Source organism: Schistocerca serialis, chromosome 1 (assembly GCF_023864345.2).
Source record: "Schistocerca serialis cubense isolate TAMUIC-IGC-003099 chromosome 1, iqSchSeri2.2, whole genome shotgun sequence".
NCBI lineage: Eukaryota > Metazoa > Arthropoda > Insecta > Orthoptera > Acrididae > Schistocerca > Schistocerca serialis.
In genome coordinates, this window is record NC_064638.1 from 89562976 (window position 1) to 89583452 (window position 20477).

The following is a 20477-nucleotide window of genomic DNA, read 5'->3' on the forward strand; positions in this document are numbered from 1 at the left end:
ACGAAACCTTCTACTTAGAAAAAAATTGCTTCCGTTTTTTTTTCAGCTGCAGTTTATCTGCCATTTGTACTAGTATCTACTTGATTACAATGGTGTTTTTCAAAGAAAATATTTTCACATCTGTAAATACTGAGTCCTATTTATAGTATCTTATTACTTGCCGTACAGCTTTATAACAACGACTGCTGCTTGCCATGTAGCTAACAGAACTTTTCAATCCCTGAATCTAGACATTCAGATAATTGGCACAAAGAGTTCCTAGTGAGGTATATAATTAAGTATCCTTCGAATTGGTAGAGATCTCAACTTCGTCCTTTATGTTAAATGAGGGCTGACTGATATCTTACCACCAGAATACGTAACCCCATTCTGAACTCTTTACGAGGATGCAAAAATTATACATTACTGGTCATTAAAATTGCTACACCACGAAGATGACGTGCTACAGACGCGAAATTTAACCGACAGGAAGAAGATGCTGTGATATGCAAATGATTAGTTTTTCAGAGTATTCACACAAGGTTGGCGCCGGTGGCGACATCTACAACGCGCTGACATGAGGAACGTTTCCAACCGATTTCTCATACACAAACAGAAGTGAAACGTCGTTGTGATGCCACGTGTAAGGAGGAGAAATGCGTACCATCACGCTTCCGACTTTGATAAAGATCGGATTGTAGCCTATCGCGATTGCGGTTTATCGTATCGCGACATTGCTGCTCGCGTTGGTCGAGATCCAATGACTCTTAGCAGAATATGGAATCGGTGGGTTCAGGAGGGTAATACGGAACGCCGTGCTGGATCCCAACGGACTCGTATCACTAGCAGTCGAGATGACACGCATCTTATCCGCATGGCTGTAACGGATCGTGCAGCCACGTCTCGATCCCTGAGTCATCAGATGGGGACGTTTGCAAGACAACAACCATCTGCACGAACAGTTCAACGACGTTTGCAGCAGCATGGACTATCAGCTCGGAGACCATGGCTGCGGTTACCCTTGACGCTGCACCACAGACAGGAGCGCCTGCGATGGTGTACTCAACGACGAACCTGGGTACACGATTGGCAAAACGTTATTTTTTCGGATTAATCCAGGTTCTGTTTACAGCATCGTGATGGTCGCATCCGTGTTTGGCGACATCACGGTGAACGAACACTGGAAGCGCGTATTCGTCGTCACCATACTGGGGTATCACCCGGCGTGATGGCATGGGGTGCCTTTAGTTATACGTCTCGGTCACCTCTTGTTCGCATTGACGGCACTTTGAACAGTGGACGTTACATTTCAGTTGTGTTACGACCCGTGGCTCTACCCTTCATTCGATCCCTGCGAAACCTTACATTTGAGCAGGATAATGCACGACCGCATGTTGGAGGTCCTGTACGGACCTCTCTGGAAACATAAAATGTTCGACTGCTGCCCTGGCCAGCACATTCTCCATATCTCTCACCAATTGAAAACGTCTGGTCAATGGTGGCCGAGCAACTGGCTCGTCACAATACGCCAGTCACTACCCTTGATGAACTGTGGTATCGTGTTAAAGCTCCATGGTCAGCCGTACCTGTACACGCCATCCAAGCTCTGTTTGATTCAGTGCCCAGGCGTATCAAGGCCGTTATTACTGCCAGAGGTGGTTGTTCTGGGTACTGATTTTTCAGGATCTATGCACCCAATTTGCGTGAAAATGTAATCACATGTCAGTTCTGGAATAATATATTTGTCCAATGAATACCCGTTTATCATCTGCATTTCTTCATGGTGTAGCAATTTTTATGGCCAGTAGTGTAATTGTGTATATCACACTTCAACAAAAAATGATTCAATTTGACTTAGAACATAAAACTGCCCTAAAACATATCATAACGTAATTTTTAACGTTTCAAACAGTTGCGATTTTGATTTAAACATAGTTTATTATTCTTTTTATTTCTGTTCTGATTATTAACGTTCAAACAGAGGAAACATTAATCGTGCGACAGGTAGTACACTATTTTCTAAAAGTCACATGATCCTTTTTCAGTCGTAGCACTGTAACTGCATTACGGAATCTCTTTCGCATGAGACGTAGAGATAGCATATATTTTTATTCACTTTTATTTTGAAGTTTTCTTCCTCTTCTTCGAGTACTATTCCTAAGTGAATCGTGTATGCGTGTTACGAAATAATTTTTTCACAGTTGTCATTTTTAGTTTCACCTTGACATTGTCTTTCCGGGGTATTTCTTGAAATTTCGTCGAAACGCGGAAATTTCGCAACTCATTAGTGTCTCATTTTACGTTGACAGATCCTTGTCTTTCGTCGATTTTTTGCCGTTGTTTTCACTTGTTTTTTTTTCCCGTTGTTCCCACTTTGTAGGTGCGTCCGCGATGCGCCTTTTATCATTCTGGGCATAAGTTCATTTATTTTTTACCGTGTACCTAATTTGTCTATGAATGACTTATGCCTCTTCCCTGCGTTTTGGATAACACCTGAAAATAAAAAAAAGTACCAAGTGCAGCGAGTGTATAGTGATAATAATGATGACAATGATAATAATAATAGTTTCACTATCCACATGGGAAAAATTCTGCAATATCGCGTGCACACAGTGGTTGAGAAGGATTTGTCGCTTCCGTAACTTTAAAAATTATGCCGCTTTTTTGAAAATATATTCACATTTTTGGTGATTTCTAAAATCATCGTTTGATACATTCTACGTTTCAGACGGCAGCTGTTTTAAAGGGAGAACTGCCAACAATTCGACTGACGCCTCGGGGTTCGTCGTGGCTCTGGGGAAGAAGGTAAAGAGCCTACAGGCGAGAGAGACAGGCTCTCAGATTCTAAAGGTATGACGCACAACATCGGAAATCGAAAGGTGTCAAGGAATTAATGTAATTTGTAATTTGCAGTTAAACGAATGGCATTTCTCTAAGTATCCTTTAGTCACAATGCAGCCTGATTCACGACCCCTGAATAAAATTAACTAACTTGGATCTTTTACAAAATTCTTGAGCATTCGTGGCCACTTGTTGAAATCTTGCCTTTTGGCTTTCGTCTCGGACTCTTCAGCAGACGTTCGCTTAATCATTTGTCTGTTTCGCCAGCATGAATGGCTGGCATCTAAAGGTGTTGAAATAAAAGAATTCCGTATTTTGACAGGTGGTAGTATGGACAAAGTTTACTGGGAATTTTTATTGTTTTGGTCCATACCATCAAAATACGGAATACTTTCTTTTTAACACCCTTGTTTGTTAGTAAACGGCTAAAATCGCCCGTTAGCAGTTGTAGGCTGCCTATATAATGGCCAGGGACAACTAAAAATTAGTTACCAATATTTCGTTTAATTACTGACCGATTTAAAGAAAATTAAAATGTTGTCATAATCTGCTCATTACGGTGTATAATCTCACCTTAAAGATTTACACAATACGTCAGATATTAATGTTAGAAACTGAGTATGTCTTCAGGCAGCATAGCTCACGGCGCTGATGCTTCCACAAAATATTGAAATAAAAAAAAGTTTATCGCTTGCTAAATTTTCGCTTTGCAATGCCAGTCGCTCATGCTGGGGCAGCGTCGGAAAAATCATTAAACAGACGTTGGTTGTATCGTTTGTTTGGACAGAGTCTGATGCAAGAAGTTGCAGGTCAGCCTGAAAATTATGCTGTTTTGAAACAGGTAAGGAACACTGCAATAGCGAATATAGTGCTCTGTAGACAGCCAATCGTTGATGAATGGTCATATCATTACGTAAACATTAGCTAAATACACCGCAGCACCGCAACCATCTTATTACGTTCTGATTTGATTCATGGCTGTAATTTTCAGCAACTATAATATTATTTTTTCAGGATAAATTTTAGTCATCAGTTGCAAATAAATTTTAGTACGCTTTACCGGTTTGTACAGTTTAATCTGTCATACTCAGAAGCTTAGTTTAGCAAACAGCTAACGCATTCTGCATAGCACGATAACGCCATGGTATGTACAGAAATTTACATATTGTATGGGATTGTTTTAAACACTGTTTGACAATTTACAGTAAGTGAATGACATCTAAGTATCTGTTAAGCTAGCAGCAAGGAACATTCCTCGTTTCTAGCACAACAGATACCGCGTAGATGTCATTCAGTTATTTTAAATTGTCAAACAGTGTTTAAAATAAATAGTGTTTAAAATAATCATACACAACATGTAAATTTCTGTACATACTATGGCATTATCTTTCTGTGAAGAATATATTGACTGTCAGTTAAATTAAGATGAATTAAATTGTCGAAACCCGTAAAGCATAATAAAATTTATTTGCAACTGATGATTGAAATTTGTCCTGAAAAATTTATTACGGTCTATTATCTGTCATATTTAGTATGGTGGAGTTTCGATGCTTAAGCGCGTAAAAGCACTAAGACACTTCTTACGGGGTTCGGTTGAAGGCTTAAATGATTTACGTTCTTACATTTCTCGGGGAGACTTTTCATAAAACTAATATGGCCGTTTCAGTCAGTGACGTATTTAGATATACTTGAACATGCAGAGACATCCATCCAACCTCCTGTCTGAAAAGTCAGATTACCTGTTATAATTTGAACTGTACAAAGAGGCGACGGGAGGACGACGGGTTCCACAGAGCGTCTTCTCCGGACACTTCCTCCAGATGACGTCGCTGTTGCAAATCATGATAGCCACACTCCATTCTCTAATCAAAATCGTATTGAATATATCGCCAGAGGTGATGTACTTCTCTTTGCAGAATCAGAGGTCGTTTCAGTCCTCTATTAAGACGATTCCAGGTCGATTGTTAATAAATTTTGTAAAAAAAAGACGCAGTTTTCAGTTATCTTGCATTTACATACTAATTGTCATCTCGCTCTGAAACTTTATCATTCTGTGGCCCTGTTCTTCCATACCTATTCTGATTAGTCTTTTCTTTAACCAGGATATTCTTTAAATTTGATCTATAAAGTTTTATCGGTTAGTGATTGTCAAGTTATATTAATTTCATTTGTTATTCGCTCGCGGAGTATTTAATTGACAGAAGCCTGTATAATACATCGGACGGCCAGTGTTCCACAGAATACAAACAATCTTAAGTTTAAGATATTTTTGAAAGAACCATATAATATTTGATAACTAGACATGTGGTGACCATCTTTAGCTTGTCATATCATACAGTAATTAGTGGCAATACCAAGAAGCGATATAAAGTGAGACGAAAACGTACAATCAGTATTAGCGAAAGTGAACGGAAGATTTAGATTTGTTGGAAGAGTTTCGTCAGTGTGGGGTGTATCTTTAGAGGAACACGCATGCAAGACACTAGCGCGACCAGTTCTACCTTAACAGGTAGGCGTGGCATCAGACGTCATTGAATAGAGACACATTCTACTAGAATCTTAACAGATCGGTTCAGTCCATATGAAATTGTAACGGGAACATTCGGGGAAGTGAAATCGTAAATTTGATAATAAATATGACGTATTCTCGCGAAATACTGTTAGATAAATTTATAGAACCTGTAAATTAAGAAGACTGCGCGACCATTCGGCTAAGAACATCGTATGTCTCACGTAGTCATCACGAGATTAAGATAAAGTACACACATCAAAAAAAGTTTTGCATCACCTCGGTTCCGAGAGTTCCAGAACCTGTACAGAAAATTGGGATAGAGATCAACATAAACATCATTTTATTGCTCATGAAAACCACACATTGCATGTTGTACCACCATACAGACAATTTTTCGAAGGCTTTAAACCTGTACTGTTTATGGTATAACATGAATGCTGGTAACCTCAGTGGTCTGTTTTCTCAGGAAGCTATGATGCACTTTCAAATCTTTAAGCTCACTACCCTTTATGTAATGTGGTTTTCTCACGATGTATGGCTGCCACTACATCGGCCCTTATGTGATTTTGTCTGGCTCTAAAACGTTGGTTCCCTGAGAATGTGTATTAATTGGATTGTGGACCAGGGTTCATAATTCTGTCTTAAGAGCCATTATTGTCAATTTTAAAGTTCTGACATATATACCGTGTGTGGGCTTCACTAATATTGTAATGTAATTTTTATATTCTGGCTGTATATGCCACCGTACGTAACTCTCTCGGCGTAAGCGCCACCTGCCTTTTTGATGTATAACTACATTAATTGTACCAAGGCTCGCATACTGTTATAACGGGAGTGTTAAACGCTTTCCTTCTTTTTATTGTTACTTTATCTAAGGACGGTATTAATACTGATAATTTACACGTTGCTTTTGTACGCCAATCGGCACATGGTTCCCGCCATGAGCGCCACCTGCCCTGGCCGCAGAGTAACTACGCTGGCCGATTACACTCAGTCGGTTGTGAGCTCTGCAACATCCATGTACTAATTTATATTTACATGACAAACCCTATTTTTAGGGCTATATTTTAATTTTGACAAATGGATCTATGCAGACGTTTGTAAAAACGGCGATGATACATCAGTCCATACTAATGTAAAATTGTAAGTACCAGTCGTCGTTCTCATATTTTTGTAATGCAAGAGCTCTCTAATATGTGTTAAAATCTATTCTTGACTTAAGTTTCATACCTTTCTAATGGAAGCTATGATGTTCATTGTCCATAGGCCACCTTCTGAAGAAGAGAAATTTAAATTTGTTGAAACCTAGGTAAAGATTTCTTTATCCATTGCAACTGGTCGGCTGTTTATAATTTTATTAAGATTCAGGAATGTTATTGTCCACGAATCATTGCCTCAGTGGTGCTGCTTTATGACCGGATGTGCTGTCATGCTGATACAAATAACCCTCATCTCCAAATTGTTCTACAGTACACACAATGCTGTTCACATCGCTCGGCATTTAGCGTTTTCGTAAGCACAATAAGGGGACCTCACCCTAACCACGGAAAACACCCCCATACCGTAATACCACCTCCCCAGTACTGCACTGTCGTCACCACGCATGACAGCAGGTAATATTCTCCAGACATTCACCACACCGTAGCCCTTCAATTGGATTTTCACAGATTCATCACTGCTTCATCACTCCAAATCTCTAGTTTCCAGTAAACCACTGTCGAGCGGCGTCTCTCTTTACAGCATCTCAAGCGTCGCACAGTACTGACTACAGAAATGTGTAGCTTACCAGGAGCTGCTCTGCCATTGCACGCTGTTGTCAATAACTCCCTACACACAGTCATAGTGCTAGATGGACTACTGGCAGCACTTTGGAACTCACGAGTTAGTCCTTCTGCTAATTTCATGCACCTTTTTACACGCTCCCTCCGCTGTGCTCGACGGTCCCTGTCCGTCAGTTTATGATAGCTGTGGCTATTCCCTCTTGTTTCCATCCCACAATGACAATAGTGGGCTTGAACAGTTTTAAACGAATTGAAATATCCCTGACGTGTTTGTTACTTTGGTGACGTCCAATGACTCGTTCACGTTGGAAGCCACTGAGCTCGCCTGACAGACTCATCTTCCTGTTACTGCCTCTCTACTGACAACTCAGTACTCTCCGTCTACTTTTATACTGACGGGTCTGCCTCTCGTGACATGTACTGGTCCATTCAGCATTACACACGGGTTTCAGGATGCACTTGATCAGACAGTGTGTATGCAAATGCAGGTATTTTCATTTTACAAAAGAACGTCTTCAAGCTTCCAGCACTGTATTCAGTAGTGTGAATCGCATGGTGGCGCCCATTTCCAACGACGTTTATTACTTACCTAGCCATTTTTCCCGTATATTTACAGTGTTACATTTACACTTACACAATTATGCTTTCGGCTTCAATGTGCCATTATCAAGTGTTTTCTGAAAGCAGGTTAGAAAATAACTGTGAAATACATAACAGATGATATTACTGTGTAACAATCCATATTTGTAATGCTTACTTACAAGTGTTATAAATTGCCTAAGATGGCATACTGTCGTATTAGAATATACTAGTAGACACATTGTCTAAGAGTCGATATTTCTGGCAAAGCCTTCTGCTTTCTTTCATTACTTATTCACATTTTTAATAAAAAAAGTCATCCACTACACATTTTTATTCTTATTCCTTTGTTAGTTACCCTTTTGTCCCCCGCCACGCCCACACCCCACTATAATAGCTTCTTGTTCATTTCATTAGTCATTTTATAACCCCCCCCCCCCCCCATCCATCCTTCTACACCCCCCCCCCCCCTCTTACGCTTTAATGACACGTGCCTACAGTCTTCAATGAATGATTTATAGTATTCTAGACCTTCTGTTTCTTCTCAGTTGTTTATTACCTTTCTAAGAAGTAATTACGATCAATAATGTTACATTTGTCTTTGTTGTTAAGAAATAGGAATCAACGCACTTTGGGCTTTCATATGTGGTAGCTGATTGAGTTGTTAACATTACTATGTCATCTTTACGTCATATAAATAAGATGTCACTACTATAACATGTAAATAAGATTTATAGCACCAAGCTTACAGCCATATGTATCAATACCACAGTGCACTCACGTTTGTAATTGTATCTCATCAACCATTAACAAATACTACGATATCTCCACTTTCTATGTATCATGTTAAATTTAAAAGTGTTGTTTAACATGAAATTTTTTGATTCTTTTATTTGCTTGAATGCTTTTATGTACATTACATGTTTCACATACCTGTGTTATTTGTACTTATTCCTAAGTAATGTTCCAACACATATAACAGGATTTACATGTCTGATGATACATACAACATAAATATCGCTTCAACCTCACTGGTTAATTAATGAGTCAGTAGAATAAGTAATTGCACTGTACTGTATTAAGTCTGAATTGAGGCAAAATTACACAACTTAGAGTTGACCATGTGTTAATTTCACGTACAAAACTGTTTATTTAACTACTAAAATGTACTTTAAACAACATCAATGACTAGCTGGACTTTTATATTCATGGATGTAGCGAATATTATCGAAAGGTTTGTTACTGTTTATGGTTATGAGCAGGCAACTTCATTGTATACTAAGGTAAACAGGTACTGCAAAGATGTAACAACCACCAAAGAAAATAAATTGTTCCTAGCCTTTCCTGTCCTACCGGACACTGAGTCCAAAGACGAAAAAAATATAAAAAGGTAACCTGCTTGTAACAGGAATTTCTTTGATCAAAACAATTTGACACTTAGCCAATATCATTCAGTCAAGATGGTGTACTCAGTAATGAAACAAAGCAGTAGGCTCTGCCAGAAATATCGACTTTTAGACAATGTTTCTAATAGTGTATTTTAATACTACAGTATGTTACCTTAGGCAATTTATAACACTTGTGAGTAAGCATTAAAAATATGTATTGTTATACGGTTATATCACTTGTTATGTATTTCACTGTTATTTTCTAACCTGCTTTCAGAAAACACTTGATAATGGCACTTGGAAGCCGAAATCATGATTGTGTAAGTGTAAATGTAACACTGTAAATAAACAACAGACTAATGGCGGCACTGACTTTAAAGAAATAATTTATGTCTGTCGCCCCGGATTATGAAAAAATTATTTTCCCTGAAGGTTATGTTATCTTTATAGCAACCTGTACGAAGGCTAAACCTGTAATGTTAGAAAATGTAAAGCACCTCGTGTCGACAGGTCTCGCGCGTCGTGTTACAAGAGGGGGGACGCGGCCTGGCGATCGTGGAACTGGAGGTACCGGCGGTTCTGGGAGACAGCGTGGCAGCCGTGTGTCTCAACACGGCCAGCCAGCGGCCGCTAGCTGGCGGAGTGCCTGCCGTGGTAAGCTCTCTCTCTTTCTCTCGCACGCACGCACGCACACACACACACACACACACACACACACACACACACACACACACACACACACACACACAAACCATCATTCTTCCCTCTAGCCTACAATGAAAATCATCAATACTCTTTGTAGCATGCCATTTCCTCACCACCCCTTTGTGCTCGTCTTCTCATTACTTTGTAAGCTAGAACCCATTTCAGATATCCAGAGGAAGGAAGCCGCTGTTCCGGAAAGAATGGGCCGATTTTCCTTTTTTTGGGGGGAGGGGGGGGCGGGGGCTGGGGGCTGGGGTGCGTCATCACTCCTCTGAGTGGATTACTGCGGCCCACGACGAAATCCTCTCCTTTGCCAATCTCTTCATCTCAGAGCAGCACCTGTAACCAAAGTTTATTACTTTTTAGATGTACGCCAATCTCTATCTTCCCTCAAAGTCTGTACCTGCAGCTCCCTCTTGCATCATAAAAATTATTCTCTTATGTCTTAACGCGTGTCCTGTCATTCTGTCACTTTTTCTTGTCAGTGTTCTCCATAGGCTCTTTTTGTCGCTGATTCTTGGGGCACCTACTCATTCCTTGTATTAGTATACCACCTCATCCTCAACATAGTTCTACTCAGCAGATTTGAATCGCTTCGATTCTCCTATTCTCTTCTCCGGTTTTCCTACACGCCGTGATTCATTGCCATGCAATGCTGTGCTCCAAGCGCACATTCCCAGAAATTTCTTTCTGAAATTAAGCCTGACGCTTGATATTAGCATGCTTCTTCAGACCATGAATGTTTTCTTTGCTTGTGCTACTCTGCTTTTTATGCCCTCCTTATCAACGTGTAGGTAAGGGGGTAAGCTCGAAAGGAAACTTTTTTATCGTCCCTTACGTATGAGCAGTTCTGTGTCAAATCTTTTCTGTTCCTACTTAATTAACCTAAAATTAAAGATTACACTATGTCAGCGATTGCTGATCAAACACTTTATCCACGTACGCGTACACCACAATCACTCTACCACGCAAACATTGGGGTTACACTCGTCTGCTGTGAGACGTTCCCGGGAGGGGGTGGGGGTGGGGGGGAGGTAGGGGGGGGTCCACTGGGGGCAGAACCGCACAATAACCATGGGTTCAGTGTGGGATGGCGGTGGGGTGGGTGGACTGCTGTAGCCTTTTGTGGGATCGTGTACCACTGTGGGCTATGGCAGGGACGAAGCCTCTTCGTCGTTTCTAGGTCCCTGGTTCAATAGAATACAAAATTAAGGACAAAGAGAAAGACTCAATTTGTTCTGTACTATACACGCGCTGCAGATTTTTGGGCTGTCAAATAATGTTCACCAATATGAACTTTCTACGACGATTAGACTCCTTCAGAAACTTGAAGAAATAAGCAAGGAGAAAGCTTTTCTAGTGAGTAGTAATGCATGTAAGACTGTGCTAATGTGACACCCATGCGAATTAAACATTTCTGTCACTTATAGGTGGCGACTTTCAGCCCTACAGAAAACTCTGCACTGAAGCTGCTGTACGTGAACGTCGTAGATTCCGACAAGTGTCTAGTCGAAAAGCCAGACTTCAAGACATTCTTATCAGATGCCAAATTTTGCGCCACCGACAAGAAAGGTAAGTGAAGTGGACTGACAAGGCAGCCAGTCCACAGTGACGGGTAGCCGATAGAAAGGCACGCGTACACACTCACGCCGACGGGCGTCAATTCTGGAACAGGATAACTATTGAATGGTAGCAAGAAAAGTACGTAGTTGCTTTATACTTAACTTTATTAGTTGATGACTACAGCATTCTTCTTGAGACATTTATACTATCTCTCAAAGTAGGTAAGGCTAATGGCGCCTTGCTAGGTCGTAGCCATGGACTTAGCAGAAGGCTATTCTAACTGGCTCTCGGCAAATGAGAGGAAGGCTTCGTCCGTATGGTCGCTAGCAATCTCCTCGTACAACTGGGGCGAGTGCTATATCGTCTCTCGAGACCTGCCTTGTGGTGGCGCTAGGTCTGCGATCACACAGTGGCGACACGCGGGTCCGACATGTACTAAATGGACCGCGGCCGATTTAAGCTACCACCTAGCAAGTGTGGTGTCTGGCGGTGACACCACAGTAAGTCTATACAGTCAATTATGGCAGCGAATTCAAAAAAGCGGGATAGTAATAATTCTAAATTAATTGCAAAAAAATGGCTCTGAGCACTATGCGACTTAACTTCTGAGGTCATCAGTCGCCTAGAACTTAGAACTAATTAAACCTAACTAACCTAAGGACATCACACACATCCATGCCCGAGGCAGGATTCGAACCTGCGACCGTAGCGGTCGCTCGGTTCCAGACTGTAACGCCTAGAACCGCACGGCCACTTCGGCCGGCAATTAATTGCAAAGACGGCGCCTTATCACCACCTCCACCTCACTAACACAAGTCTTGCAATGAACAACGCGACGGCGCTACTGTGTGCAGCCTCGATAACAGCGCTGTCTGTTATGATTATTAAAGACGTAAGTAACAAAGAGTTAGTAGGAGTACCTTTTCATAAATACATTAGCAGCCTTCAAACATCTATAAACGTTAAAAATGAGCGCGCTTGCGTGAACAGCCGATCGAGGTGGTGCGTTGGTGAGAAGCTGACGTCTTTCGTAATGGATGAGACGTGCATCAGTCAACAGATCTAGCGTATGCTGCTTGGACGACAAAGCAGACGGCTGAATGTTGATTTGGTACAGTGAACTGCTGCAAAAATTGTTATGGAGGGTGATGAAAAAAGTATTCCAATTGGTGAGAGGTGGTAGTATGGACGAAAACAAAACAAAAAGAAATCCAGAAAACTTTGGACTCCGAAGTGCACGGTTTAACAGCTATTAGTGCACGTCCGTCTTCGCTACTGTGAAACACATTTTTTTTCTTCTCCCGGCTCGTTGTTATTACGAACGACCTACAGAGTGCAGTAAACAAATGAGGACACATTCCTTTGTTATTCTCCATAGATACAGCATGCTGCGGTGTTACTATAAACCGTATTTACAGTTCTCGGTGAGTGCAACGCAAACATTAGTTCTCATGGAACCAGTTCGTGTTTTGATAAGATTGTTAAACACTTTTAAAAGTAAAGTAAATCAGTCATCAATCAGAACTTTGGGTTGACCACATCAGTCGGTTACAAGGCATGGTCCTTTTGAAGGTGGTATGCCGCTAGCTTCCTCCGACCTCTGAACTGACTCTCATTTGTTTACAGCTTTCTATAGGTCGTGAGCTATGCCAGACGTGATCCTCTGGAATGGTCTGGCAAATGGAACCAATGTAACAGCAAGCAGATTAACAATCTTATAAAAACACGGACTGGTTCCATTAGAACTAATGTTTGCGCTGCACTCTCCGGGAACTGTAAATACAGTTTATAGTAACACCGCTTTATGTGTGTGTGTGTGTGTGTGTGTGTGTGTGTGTGTGTGTGTGTGTGTATAGCCGCGCCGGGTAGACGCACGGTCTGAGGCGCCTTGTCACGATCCGTGCGGCTCCCCCCGTAGGAGGTTCGAGTCCTTCCTCGGGCATGGGTTTGTGTGTTGTCCATAGTGCAAGTTAGTTTAAGTTGGATTAAGTAGCGAGTAGGCACAGAGGCCGATGACCTCAGCAGTTTGGTCCGATACGACCTTATCACAGATTTTCAAAATACCAAAAGAAATTTTGCATTCCTTCGGTTCCGAGAGTTCCGGAACCGTCACAGAAAATTGGAATAGAGATCAACATAAACATCATTTCCACCCGTTTTATTGCTCATGAAAACCACACATTGCATCTTCTACCACCATACAGCCAGACCTTCAGTGGTGGTGGTCCAGTTTGCTGTACACACGAGTACCTCAATACCCAGTAGCATGTCCTCTTGCACTGATGCATGCCTGTATTCGTCGTGGCATGCTGTCCACAAGTTCGTCAAGGCACTGTTGGTCCAGATTGTCCCACTCCCCAATGGCGATTCGGCGTAGATCCCTCAGAGTGCTTGGTGGGTCACGTCGTCCGTAACAGCCCTTTTCAATCCATCCCAAGCGTGTTCGATAGGGTTCATGTCTGGAGAACATGCTGGTCACTCTGAAGGGAATTTACAAGATGTGCACGATGGAGGCGCGAATTGTCGTCCATGAAGACGAATGCCTCGGCATTATGCTATCGATATGGTTGCACTATTGGTCGGAGGATGGCATTCACGTGTCGTACAGCCGTTACGGCACCTTCCATGACCACCAGCGACGTACGTCGGCCCCACTTAATGCCACCCCAAAACAGCAGGGAACGTCCACCTTGCTGCACTCGCTGGACAGTGTGTCTAAGGCGTTCAGCCTGACCAGGCTGCCTCCAAACACGTCTCCGACGATTGTCTGCTTGAAGACATACGCGCACTCATCGGTAAAGAGATCGTGATGCCAATCCTGAACGGTCCATTCGGCATGTTGTTGGGCCCATCTCTACTGCGTTGCATGGTGTCGTGGTTCCAAAGGTGGACCTCGCCGTGGACGTCGGGAGTGAAGTTGCGCATCATGCAGCCTATTGCGCACAGTTTGAGTCGTAACACGATGTGCTGTGGTGCCCGAAAAGCACTATTCAATATGGCGGCATTGCTGTCAGGGTTCCTCCGAGCCATAATCCGTAGGTAGCGGTCATCCACTGCAGTAGTAGCCCTTGGGCGGCCTGATCGATACATGTCATCGACAGTTCCTGTCTCTCTGTATCTCCTCCATGTCCCAGCAACATCGCTTTGGTCTACTCCGAGACTTCTGGGCACTTCCCTTGTTGAGAACCCTCCTGGCACAAAGTAACAATGCCGACGCTATCTAACCGCGGTATTGACGGTCTAGGCATGGTTGCACTACAAACAACACGAGCCGTGTACCTCCTTCCTGGTGGAATGACTGGACCTGATCGGCTGTCGGACCCCCTCCACCTAATAGACATTGCTCATGCATCGCTGTTTACATCTTTGGGCAGGTTTAGTGATATCTCTGAACAGTCAAAGGGACTGTGTCTGTGATACAATATCCACAGTCAACGTCTATCTTCAGGAGTTTTGGGAACCGGGGTGATGCAAAACTTTTTTTGATGTGTGAATACATAACCTATTAATGTGTATGTTGTTGAATGTAATGAGAATGTGGGTTTTTATTATTTAATTTTGGTTTCATTGCAAAGATATGCGAAGGCACGAATTGTTCTTATATTTTACTGACACAAAAATGTAGTGTGGGATCCTGTTGAAGTTACTTAGATAAATCCGTGCTCAAAAACAGTTAATCATTATAGGCTATATACACACATACAAAACATATTTCATTATTTTCAATACGTAAGGAGCTACGTGTGATTTAATTTCGTCTTAGTGCAGCCCAATTCTGTGTCCTATTGCACGTAACATAAATCGCCCGCATAAATCGTTAAAATAAAATCGTTAAAATAAATCGTTAAAATATCAGTTTCCTATAGATCATAAATGAAATAAACGTTATCGCCGATCTCCATGTGGAAAGAACAAGATAATAATTATGATAATTTGAAATTGCCGCTTAATGGCGGCCAATTGTCGCCGTCCAGCAACGTTCAGCTTGCTGCCGGCGCGGCATCTGAAATTCTTTTAAAAATGATGGGACAAGCAAACGAGATATGTGGTGCAGGTTACAGTTAAAATTAACAACAGCAATACTTTAGATAAATATTGGAGCTGATTGCTCAAATAATAAAACATGTACACACCATATTATGTAGATGCGCTTTTTTTCCCACGCCGGTACCAAAAAGAACAAAGATAGTAATAATACTTATGTTACAGATAATAGATTTCTTTAAATCGCATTATTACTTGAATTTCAGTTGAGTTTCTTTTACTTATGACAAATATAATTGCTTAATATCGTGGAAAAATGTTTAATAATTAATAGTTCTCCTAATCTGGTTCATGAGATGTCATAGCCGTTCCTCATAGGAAAAAGCTTGCAGTAGCGACTATGAACAAGTATCACAGGTCCTAATGCATTCATTTTAGTCATGTTTATTGCACTTCTTTATCTTATTTTGGTCAAAACCTACCATCTCTCAAAATATCGAATAGCTTTTTTTGACGTTCTGTATTTCTGCAGCTCATCCATCTGATTGCGTCTGCGGCAGTTCCTGTTACACAGTCTCATACGACATTTGGTTCTTACTGCGTAGCTCGCTAAACTGTTATACATGGTATTTGACATCACTGCTTTCAACTCATCCGGCAGGTGAAATCAGTTTTTACCTTGACCAAGCAGGGTGGCACATCATATTTGCATAAAGAATAAATCGGCTGTTTCAAGTTTCCGCGGTTCCCCTACGTCGAAGAAGATGAATGCCGGGATGGTTCCTTTGAAACGGACGCGTTTTATTTCCCTCTCCACTCTTCGCTAAATTCGAGTTTGTACCTCGTCTCTGACTGCCTCCTCACTGACAGAACGTTAAACCGTAAACGGCTGCATCTTCCTTCAAATCACTACAGTAGGAAGAGAGATGAGGGGCTTCCTCCTCGTCGACGTCTACGTCGTGCTCATTAGGGACGGAGCACAATCTCAGATTGAGCTAGGTGGTTCCTTAAAACGGCTATGTCCGGGCATTTCTGTTAAAGGTCGTATGGAAATCACTGCAGATCTGAATCTGAATGGGAACGTCCCTCCTCCCGAATGAGAGTCTGGAGCCTTACCATTGCGCCACCTCACTCGGCAAATTAATTCGGATAACATTATTTCTACAACAAAGACAACTGTTTTTGAGACGAAAAAGAGAAGCATACGTTCAATTCAGAGGGTCACTAAATTTTCTCATCTTTAGGACATTTGTAGTACCAGGTTTTGAAGTAAAAAACGTTAACTCTAGTACTATGCGCCTCTCAAGCATTTTCGAAAAATCGAGGTTCAAAGTTTTTTTTTCCGAACTGCTGAATACCACACGAGAACGACAACCGTCGAGCGGCAGCGTTAGCGCAACCTGCTACATCTGTCCTCACACTGGACGAGGCAAATAAACGCTGATGTGGACACGCACGTGAAATCCAACCTCATCAGACACAGAGCCGTCGGCACACGGGAAGGGCTGGTTAACGCTGTTTGTGCTCTCAGATTTCCACAACGGTAGATGTCGGCAAACCACACAGAACGTTTACAAAAATGGACGCACGTATAATTCCTACGTAAGCCGCATTAAAACGTACTTTTCCTTCTTTGTCCTTTGGAGAAAAGAGAACCACTTGTATGAATATCAATAGCTCAGATGGAAGCCCAGTTCTAAGCAAAGAAGGAAAAGCAGGAACCTGGAAGGAGTACACAGGGTGTTACAAAAAGGTACGGCCAAACTTTCAGGAAACATTCCTCACACACAAATAAAGAAAAGATGTTATGTGGACATGTGTCCGGAAACGCTTAATTTCCATGTTAGAGCTCATTTTAGTTTCGTCCACCTACGCTCAATAGAGCACGTTATCATGATTTCATAAGGGATACTCTACCTGTGCTGCTAGAACATGTGCCTTTACAAGTACGACACAACATGTGGTTCATGCACGATGGAGCTCCTGCACATTTCAGTCGAAGTGTTCGTACACTTCTCAACAACAGATTCGGTGACCGATGGATTGGTAGAGGCGGACCAATTCCATGGCCTCCACGCTCTCCTGATCACAACCCTCTTGACTTCCATTTATGGGAGCATATGAAAGCTCTTGTCTACGCAGCCCCGGTACCAAATGTAGAGACTCTTCGTGCTCGTATTGTGTACGGCTGAGATACAATACGCCATTCTCCAGGGCTACATCAGCGCATCAGGGATTCCATGCGACGGAGGGTGGATGCATGTATCCTCGCTAACGGAGGACATTTTGAACATTTCCTGTAACACAGTGATTGAAGTCACTCTGGTACGTTCTGTTGCTGTATGTTTCAATTCCACGATTAATTGAAGAGAAGTAATAAAATGAGCTCTAACATGGAAAGTAAGCGTTTCCGGACACATGTCCACATAACATATTTTCTTTCTTTCTGTGTGAGGAATGTTTCCTGAAAGTTTGGCCGTACCTTTTTGTAACACCCTGTATAGAGGGTCTATACAAGGGCGATGTACTTGAGGGCAATGTTATGGAAATGGAAGAGGATTAGATGAAGATGAAATGGGAGATATGATATTGCGTGAAGAGTTTGACAGAGCACCGAAAGACCTGAGTCGAAACAAGGCCCCCGGAGTAGACAACATTCCATTAGAACTAATGACAGCCTTGGGAGAGCCAGTCCTGACAAAACTCTACCATCTGGTGAGCAAGATGTATGAGACAGGCGAAATACCCTCAGACTTCAAGAAGGATATAATAATCCCAATCCCAAAGAAAGCAGGTGTTGACAGATGTGAAAATTACCAAACTGTCAGTTTAATAAGTCACAGCTGCAAAGTACTAACGTGAATTCTTTACAGACGAGTCTAAAAACTGATAGTAGCCGACCTCGGGGAAGATCAGTTTGGATTTCGTAGAAATGTTGGAGCCCGTGAGGCAGCACCGACCCGCGACTTACCTTAGAAGATAGGTTAAGGAAAGGAAAACCTACGTGTCTTGCAATGGTAGACTTAGAGAAAGCTTTTGACAAGGTTGAGTGATTGACTCTCTTTCAAATTCTGAAGGTGGCAGGGGTCAAATACTGGGAACGAAAGGCTAATTACAATTTGTGCAAGAACCAGATGGCAGTTATAAGAATCGAGGGGCATGAAAGGGAAGCAGCGGTTGGGAAGAGAGTGAGACAGGGTTGTAGCCTATCCCCGATGTTATTCAATATGTATATTGAGCAAGCAGTAAAGGAAACAAAAGAAAAATTTTGAGTAGGAATTAAAATACAATAATAAGAAAAAATACTTTGAGGTTTGCTGATGACATTGTAATTCTGTCAGAGACAGCAAGGGACCTGGAAAAGCATTGAACGGAATGAACAGTGTCTTCAAAGGCAGATATGAGAAGAACATCAACAAAAGCAAATCGAGGATAATGGAATGTCGTCTAATTAAATCAGGTGATGCTATGGCAATTAGATTAGGAAACGAGACACTTAAAGTAATAGATGAGTTCTGCTATTTGGGGAGCAAAATAACTGATGAATATCGAAGTAGAGAGGATATAAAATGTAGACTAGCAATGAAAAGAAAAGCGTTTCTGAAGAAGAGAAATTTGTTAACATGGAATATAGATTTAAGTGTCAGGAAGTCTTTTCTAAAAGTATTTGTATGGAGTGTAGCCATGCGTGCACGTGAAACATGGACGATCAATATTTTAGACAAGAAGAGAATAGAAGCTTTCGAAATGTGGTACTACAGAAGAATGCTGAATATTAGATGGGTAGATCACGTAACTAATGAGGAGGTACTGAACAGAATCGGGGAGAAGAGGAATTTGTGGCACAACTTGACTAGAAGAAGGGATCGGTAGTAGGACACGTTCTGCGGCATCAAGGGATGACCAATTTAGTGATGGAGGGAAGCGTGGAGGGTAAAAATCATAGAGGGAGACCAAGAGATGAATACACTAAGCAGATTCAGAAGGATGTAGGTTGCAGTAGTTACTCGGATATGAAGAAGCTTGCACAGGATAGACTAGCATGGAGAGCTGCATCAAACCAGTCTCAGGACTGAAGACCACCACAACAACAACAAATTCGTGTCCGTATTGGTGTGAAGTTGCGCCGCGTTAAATATGCTTCCAACAATGTACTCTTTAATGGCATTACTTTTGGTGCATCAATAGAAAGCAGTTGTGAACTCTGTTCGTGGAATGGGCCGGGGTTGCCTGCCTCCATACCTGCTATGTTGCAGATTGCTTCGTGTCGATACCAAAGGTGATAGAATTCATAACCGGTCAGGATGTTACGACGTTCGTTTGTTACTGCACTGCAAAGATATGTTTATAGAGTTTTTGAAATGTAACCTTTACCAGCACCTTCTGCCGTGACTGAAGAACCATCGTATGAGTATTTGACGAAAGATCAGGAGAAAAAGATAGTCTTCTGCCCTAGTCAGTCGTGCTCACGCCCCTGCTCGATAGCTGGTGCTCTTTTAGGGTAAGTAACAGGTTCAGAGAACTTTGAATCGCAGTTTCTAGGCAACTCTCGAGAACCACATCGCACTAGAGCAGAATTTGTGACATCTAAGTATGTACTAGAACCCTGCGAAGGGTGAGGAGTATCGATGACCCGCTGGGCGTATGCTTTTCTTGTAAGGATATTATGTGGCAGCGGGACTTATTTCTCGAAGGCGCAGCCTGCGGTGACAGCTTCGCCGCGTGCCTCCTTGTTGCAGCTGCTGTGTGCCAAGGCAACGAGGGTTCGGCCATTCTGACTCGGGCCCCGGACCGCGGCGCCTGGTGGACACTGAGGGGCGTCTTGGCGCCGACGCCACAGCCTCCCAGTAGCGACGACGCCTGCCCCAAGGGCAACGCCCTCTTCACCTCGGTGGACCACTCGCTGCGCTGGATCCTCGATACCCTACAACGCCGTAAACACACTCTCACCAATATCTTCTATACTTGCTGTTATTTCCACAAGATTCAATATTGGGTCCTCTTCTGTCTTTCATATATGTTAATGATCTTCGATGTACTACACATCAAACAGAATTAGCTGTTCCTTCAGACAAAACAAATATTATAATCAGTTCCAAAAGACACATAACAAAAGATGAAATTTCAAAACACGATTATTAGCCG

At 42.1% G+C, this 20477-nt stretch overlaps 1 protein-coding gene across 1 annotated transcript in view; it reads left to right on the forward strand.

Annotated features, from left to right (window-relative positions):
• Positions 1-20477, forward strand: part of LOC126416679 (serine protease 53-like) — a 162464-nt gene that overhangs the window by 70319 nt on the left and 71668 nt on the right. The window contains exons 8-11 of the mRNA XM_050084858.1: positions 2708-2829; positions 9591-9734; positions 11216-11357; positions 20072-20266. Coding sequence (XP_049940815.1) covers positions 2708-2829; positions 9591-9734; positions 11216-11357; positions 20072-20266 — 603 coding nt within the window. The remainder of the gene's footprint in view (positions 1-2707; positions 2830-9590; positions 9735-11215; positions 11358-20071; positions 20267-20477) is intronic.